The 7902-nt window shown below is 39.2% G+C and overlaps 1 protein-coding gene across 1 annotated transcript in view; it reads right to left on the minus strand.

The window, feature by feature from the left end:
- The window catches only part of LOC104496707 (cohesin subunit SA-2-like), a 59815-nt gene that overhangs the window by 35200 nt on the left and 16713 nt on the right, over positions 1 to 7902 (minus strand). Inside the window, exons 10-12 of the mRNA XM_010139869.1 lie at positions 7613 to 7736; positions 2240 to 2338; positions 103 to 182 (exon numbers count right to left, since the gene is read on the minus strand). Of these exons, the coding sequence (XP_010138171.1) occupies positions 103 to 182; positions 2240 to 2338; positions 7613 to 7736 (303 nt within the window). The remainder of the gene's footprint in view (positions 1 to 102; positions 183 to 2239; positions 2339 to 7612; positions 7737 to 7902) is intronic.

Consider the following 7902-nt stretch of genomic DNA (forward strand, 5'->3'; position numbering starts at 1 on the left):
TCTTTCCCAGCATATAACTGATTACAGGAAGATTCATCAGGACTGTATCTGGATCTCGTTGCCATTAAAACAATACAGTAAATTAAAAAAGAAATTATTTACTGTGACATAAGCATCAAGAGTTTCATGGCTTGAACTGCTACTTCATGGTCCTTGTCCAGAGGCATGGACACAATTCGATCCTAATGGATGCAAAATGACAATAAAAAGATATAACACGGTTTGTTCTCAATAAATATATATTTTCACTACAGCTAGACCATCTACACTAGTAGAGCAGAGATTTATTTTTATTTCAGCAGCTATTTCCTAAGAGACATAAGGCAACTTGATTACTACCAAGTAGTTCCCCAGCTCCTGAAAATTAACGGCATGTTAATTTTTTAACTGAATTAATCATGCAGTAATATGATATTTTTAATAGATGTAATGTATGCGTTCACAAGAAATCAACTACAGTCTACAAATTAAAAGTGATTGACAACTTGTTTCTAAGATGTTACTACTGGCACTTCAGTATGTTAAATGAAGGTAAGCCTCAAATTACAAGCTTTATATAATCAGTTTCTCCCATCAACAATAAACTGCATGTACCTACACATTACAGAAGCCAGTGCCTTGCTGGAAAGACAATTAGGACTTGAGTCATCAAGGACTTCAATAGCAGCAATAGACCTGACCTCCAGAATTCACACTAGTGTAACTTGGTACATATGCAAACACCTCGGAAAACAGTGGAAATTTTCCTGTTCTATGTACCCAAGAACTCGCATTCCTCAGTGTGGTCTGTATCATTAAGGTGTATTAAACCTTTGGACAGGCTGGTTTTGCGACTAACAGCTTTCTCACTTAACGTATCATTTCAAAATCTCTACATTTGTTTTACTTTGCACCGTCCTTTTTCTTACAACCCAGACACAAGGTGTAGAAGTCCAAGAATTCTGAGTTTGAACACTCCAGGGTAACAGCGGGAGCATGCAAAACTCCCGCTTGTGGGAAATGGATCGATGGATATATGATTACACTTCCCATCACTGAGAAAGCACGATTTAAAGTTTGAAAGATTCCAGCTCAGTCTATATTTTGCATTTAGCTGTTTGGGTTCCTTTTGTTAAGAGGGGAAGGAGTTGCTGTGTTTGGGTTGGTGTTTTTTGATTGCAGGATGGAGTTTGAAATAATCCACTTATATAGCATCCTCCACAGAGAGGAAGAACACAGTAGAAACAGACTGCAGCTATTTCATCAGTCTTTGAATACCAATCCTGCAGTTGGTTACACAGCTTACAGCAACTGTCTTTCAGACAGAAAGGAACTACCACATAACTGTTTAAAACAGGGGTTAATCTTAAATTAATACTGGTATTTTAAGAATAAATTATTCAGACTGAAACTTGGCTATCTATTCCTTGTTCTTTGGGGATGTACTATAGGTATTTTTTACCACCAGCAATTGCTTTGACATACAGGTAAACCCTGCACCTTTTGCAATAAAAACCCATGAATTATCACCACATACAAGCATTGATTATGCACTTATTCAGAGGGACTGAGATATCCATCACAGCACCTTGAGCTTTCTTATTAAAATATCAAAAAGGCACAGCCCCAGTGAGGTAAGAGTAGCTGACAAAATCGGTACTAAGGGCAGGATTAAAAAAAAAATAAATAAAGAGCTTACTTCTTAAATGAATCAGGATGATGTTGGAATATGATAAAGGCAGTGTATAGCGTCACAGAACAAGCTCTCAAAATTACAACATATCACCTGACTTGTTCAGAAGGAAGATAAGGGATCCTTCTTCAAGATTCATACTGACATGGTGGATCAACAGAGAGTCCTTCCCACATCAGTGCAATACATGGTCAGTCAATCCAGTATCTACAAGCTTAACCACTACGAGGACCAGCAAAAAAGGGACCTTTAGAGTATGAAATTCTTTGTCACCTGCCAAAGATCCTTTAAAAAAATCTGGTCCATTCTGGATGAATGGTGGAGATCAATGATGACAGTGCATGCTTACACCATTTTGTGTATGAACTCAAGTGAAACAGAAAATTTCATGAAACAGAGGGAGACATCTCAGCAAAACTCATCCATCCTCTCAGTCAGGCAGGCTGTTCCTGCAGTACTCTAAGCTCCTGTCAGTCAAGAGTGGGGAGATCAGCTCTGAGCAAAACATAAGACCCTGTCTATACACCAAACCCAGACTTAAAAAATAGCAAACAGTAGCCTATTTACCTTGAACCTGCTGGTAAAGAGATCCATCCTGGAAACAAGCTCTTTTCTGCTATAAATTCCCTGCAGTCCCAGAAGACACTTCAACCGCACTTCAGCTTGCTACGAGACAAAGAGAAATCAACTAACAGTAAAAAACATGTATCTTTGACTATTGGCGTTTATATTATGTAAATTAAGAGCTCTTTGCGGGTGCCTACAGCAGACTATCCAAATGCTGCCACATCTTCTTTATTAATGATATCAGTACCATTTTGTTTGTGTGCACACGCACACCTCTCTCTCTCACATATGCATACAGAGGAAGCCTGCAGTGAGCCACTCTTAAAGGTGACATCAAAGTTCGTGTTAGGCTCCCTAAGAGTGAGAAATCCTCACAGACCTTACAGTTAATAAAAGCAAGAGGATGCAAAAGATGCAGGAATTGTGCTATTCACCTGTTAAAGACACAAAGACAAGAGTATGGATGACCTACTTAATACCACTTTCCATACATAGCACTTTTCCACACATCAGACTTTGCTTGCTCCCTTCCAACTTTTGACTCAATTGTTAAACACAGAAAAGGACTCCCAAGAAATTCTGGAAAATGCCCAGAGGAAGAGGTGCACCTTAGAAATGCGCTGGCTTATCATTGTGGGTTCTTACAGAGTTAAATGTTATGCTTTCTCCCTATTTCTGTTTTACACTAGAGGGTTGCTTTGAATTTGGCCTCATTAAGTTAATTTAGACAAAACATAATTTATCCCTGCAAGGTGTTACTTCATACTATTAGTACTATTGCTGCATAGATGCCTCAAAAAGAAGTCTTTTGCCTACCCAGCTTTTCAATTGTGTCATGCATATTGCTACACCTTTCAAATGACAAAGCATTAAATGGCATTAGGAAAGTAATTTTGAGGATTTAAAATAGAAAAATCATTCTGTTCTGTAAACTTATAATGCTAAGGATATCAGCAGAGACGCTTCAATGAACTGCAGGCTTTGGAAAAGTCTCTTCATATTTCTTCCTTAATTCCTCTTGCTAACAATAGCAGTAAGAATACGCAAGGAAACCCAAGAAAGGATACCACCTACACACGGGCTATCCATTGCTACAAGTTCCTGTTCACCTGCTTAGATGGAAAGCAAAGGATGATACCCCGTAGCAGGCTTTGACCAACAGTTTTGCATGAGACAGCTTTTAGCTAGAAATACAAAATGAAAGATCATCAGGTAACAATGAGTACTGCTCCAATACACGTGACACACCAGCAGTATATTCTATATTGTACTTCAAAATTGAAGGCTTCATCTGAGAAAGAGACTGTTGCCCACACCTGCTGCTTTCTACAGATGCAAGGGCACAAATCTCACTCACAAACAGTCCCAGCTTGGTACCCATCACTGCACGCTAACACAAGCTGAGCTCGGCCAATGCACTGCAATCCTAGCTTCAGCTGCCCTCACTACTTTATCACAAGGCTTTGCTTGTGAATAGGGACTGCATTTGTGCTTGGAGAAAAGAAAAAAAAGGGGAAAAAGTTTGTGATGACATCATCATCGTGGCTTGGCTTCATGAACGAAGATCTGGGAAGGGCTTTTCCCAGGCTCACTGCAAGCGATGAGTGCACCCTTCGGGGCTGCGCGGTGGATTTTATAGGTGAGGCGCAGCGTGAGCGGAACTGGCTCCACCCTTTACACCTGAGGTTCATCTGCCAGGGCCTAGAGAGCTTGGACGGTGACAGCGAAGTCCTCGGGTCATAGGTTTGGTTAGAGTATCCTTCTCTTAGATGATGGATACCTTACAGGGCTAAACGAGCTCCATCTGCCCGGGTTTGGAGTCAGAGTTGTCCTTCTCCTAGGATGGTTGCCCAAAGGTTAGTGAGCCCATCCTGCCCATCTGATGACATTTTGAATGATCATATAGACCTTGGCATGCAGCTAGTAACGTTGTTTGCATTTGTCAGTCAGGTGGAATTCAAGCGTAGGTCTGCAGATAAAAGTTTAATACATTAAACTACAAAACCTGCCTTCTAAGGTATCCTGTTCCCACCCAAAAGCTCTCAGTCATTACCCTGTATGTAAATGTTTCTTCTAAGCATTGGAAAAATTAATTCTAGTCACTATGAACATAACTACAAAACTAGTCCTGCTGTTTTCCTATGTTTTCAGCTACATTTTCTCCTTCTCAACCACCTCTCCTTTTGTAGATTCGTCACTCCTCATAGCTTCTTGATAATTCAAAATTACTTCACACCTTTCTAAAACTATCTCACTACTTACCCTCATCTCCTTTCGACAGCTATGTAGGCAAGTACAAACACCCAGCCATCTAACTCCCCTCACCAGGACTACCACTCTAATCCTGACAAGATACCTGCCTGTTTGGTGTTTCAAAGCTGTGACAGGATGAAGGGGAATTATGTAAGCACATTTTCAGGACGCTCTGAACACACACTGTCCCTCAGCTGTATCATAGTGTATTTTGACCCTGACCTGCAAACAGACTGGCAGAAAACATCAGTAAGATGGTGGGCAGCTCTAGGGACCTCAGAGAGCTTTACGTGGGCTCCAGCACTGCTTAGACACATTCAGTTATGAGATTTCAGCCTTACCACGATTACAGAGATGGGGCCTTTCAATAAGATTTACAAACACATGCTGGGGCCTGGATGATTTGATGGGGTCATTGGGTCATTTTTATCTCCTCAACACTCCCCAATAAATTGGGAAAACTAGGTCTACTTCTGAATTACTCCTGAATAGCGAAGACCATCCAGCTTACCTGCCCTGTCAAGGTAAAACAAGTTAAAGAACTGCCCTCCCCCCGAAATAAAACCAGTACATATGCACAGATATGACCGTGGAGCAGAAAATCACTATGTTAACACAACTATTTGAAGAAAGAAGTATTTCAGAAGTAGCCATAACCACAGGATCAGTTTATATAGCCATGTTGAAGAGAGAAGGGACACAAAACTAAAAGCCTCTCCATTTCCTGAAATTTGTGAGGAGGACACAGAAGTTCATTACAACAGCAAGTTCCTGTTTTCACAGTATTTCTTTGGATGTTTTTCATAGTCTAATGAGAAAATCTCAACAACTTGCCCTGAAGTTCCAAACAAAGCTAGTCTAACACGGTAGGAGGTCCCAAGTGTGCATCTCCATTGTCTTTCTCTTCCTGTCTGCTAGTTCTGCCTTGCCATTCCCTATGCTTATTCTTCATTGTCTCGATTTTTCTGGTCTTCAACACTGAACTTTTTACATAGCACTTGCCTTCAACATCTGCTGCTCAGAACAGCGCTGGTTTGATTGGATGTGGATGCTGATTTAGTAGCTATATATTCCATTGGAAGAACATTAACGCCTTTGAGCACGAGGCAAGTGCCTGGGTTTCACAAATGCACTGATAGATGATTCGGCTTACATTGTTCAACTGCACACAGCTGTTGGATTTAGTATCAACTGTTGCTTCGTCCTCAAAAATAAAAAGTTAAATTATTTCTGGCAGATGAACATAAACTACTTGAAAATGTATCTTTATAACACTGTTCCAAAACTCTTACAGGGCCAAAGAAAGATCCTCATGTGCAATTTTGAGCATATTACTACTGAATTTGAAGCATCTTCTTGCACCTAGGAAATAACATTCCACATAAAAATATCATGTTTCATATCAGGTTATAATGGCAAAATGGCATCTCATAAGGAAGAAAGAATGATTATATTCAAATAAAAGACTTTGAAGACAAAATGTTAATTGTATACTTACTGCCCCCCTCCCCTCTAAAGCCTCCCAAATGACTGAACTTAATTGCTGCTTACAGCATTGCAGATGATCCTGGCCAGGCTTTCCCCCACTGTTAGAATACTTTTATGGTTGTTCCACTCTGAGGCCTAAATTATTTGGCAGACTTCTCTACTTTATATTCTAAAAGAAAATTGGCTCTGGGAGATATCAGTTTCTTGCCGCCCACTCCCAACAAGATGGGATGGAAATGCTTATTAAGGAGGAGCAGTGGGAAATAACATTCAGATGTATATAAAAGCGCTGCTGCCCCTGTTGCTGCCAAAAAAATGCCCTGTTCTCATTTTGGAATCGGGCAATTTAACAGTGTGCAAATCACAAAGCGCAGCCGGGACTGCAGCCACCAGTAATGGCACACAACCGGGTCTCAGCCAAATGTGGAATATGGAAGACGTCTCACTTTGTTTCACCCAGCTTGCATCTGCACTGTTTTCAGATAATAGGCTTTAGAAAAACAACCATTTGCAGCTCCCAATAAATGACACTGGATGAGCTACGTGCATTAATCAGAGACACCAGCTGTTAATTTTCACTGTACAGCACTGGGAATGAAGAGACACCGTCTTCAAAAAACGACTTTTCCTTTTGAGAATTCTCCCAACTGAAGACATACTAAAAAGATATTCTGATTAGATAAAATTTATGCAGGAAAAGACGACAGTTCTTGACAGACTTATTGTTCTAAAAATCTAAGTACTACCTTTACAGTAATGGCACAACACAGGGAAGTAAGAGGCTTTGTGCTCCCCCTCCTGGCTTTGTGGTGAACTACAATTTTATTCGCAGCACACGGACATTACCTAAAGCTGACTGACACAAGACTGAGGGTGTTTAAGAATTTATACAGAAGCTATATACACTTCAAAAGGCGGCCTGCAGAAGTACAGTCTGCCAATTTCGGCAATGAGTCATTTACGATAAATATTCCTATGCCCTAAAACCTCTTACCTATTTTAGAAGCATGAGGAAAGGCATATTTTTGAGATAATGTTTTCTTTCAGTTGTTTTTTTCTTGTTTTCGTGAAGGGTTTTGTGTTTTTCATTTGTTTTAACGTACCTCTACTCAAAAAGAAAATATAAACTTACTAGAAGAAAAAGGAAACAACTATTTGGGAAATGACTGGACTTTCTGTAAATATTTTCTATATCCATTTAATTCCAAATGAGAAATGCAAGACTACTTTCTTATAGGCAATATTTATTTGTTCATTTTTTTATAACATAGAACAAAACTTTAAATGTAGCCTTCAAAGGCAGAATTTTAGTCCAAGCTTAACACTGCATGTGCTCAAAGAATACGGGCCATTTTACAATTCAGTAATAGCTCCCGGTTCAGTAACATATAAAAATAACTGCACACATAGCAACACACACTGCTACAGAACTGGAAAAAATGTTCTGTTATTTAGTGCTACAATAGCTTTATAAATAAAACCTGAAATAGGGAAGAAAGTAAGGTTTTTTGTACCAGAGTCTTAAATATCTGCTCTCCAGAATTTAAACCTTAGGATTCTTAAAAAAAAAAAAATTGAAATTGTTTTTAAATTCCCATCTAATGTCCCCAGTAAGAAAAATTAAAACTTTACCTTATCATACAGCATCCATCCGATGTATTTTAAGTAGCTATCATTTAAAAAAGCATCTGGGTATGTTTTAATCCAGCTGCCAATTTCTTCAATGCAAGTTGCTCGGATCTCAGGGATCACATCACTGTCAAATTATACAAAATAAAATTATAAAATTACACATTAAAAGTTCCTGATGAATATTAATTGTATTATTTGCAATGTTTCATTTTCTGGAATTACAAAAAGCATGTATAATCCAAAATACTACAAGCAATTCTGGGTATCTTCTCAATCACAAATGCACTGCT

This window comes from Buceros rhinoceros, unplaced genomic scaffold, assembly GCF_000710305.1.
Source record: "Buceros rhinoceros silvestris isolate BGI_N320 unplaced genomic scaffold, ASM71030v1 scaffold580, whole genome shotgun sequence".
NCBI classification, from domain to species: domain Eukaryota; kingdom Metazoa; phylum Chordata; class Aves; order Bucerotiformes; family Bucerotidae; genus Buceros; species Buceros rhinoceros.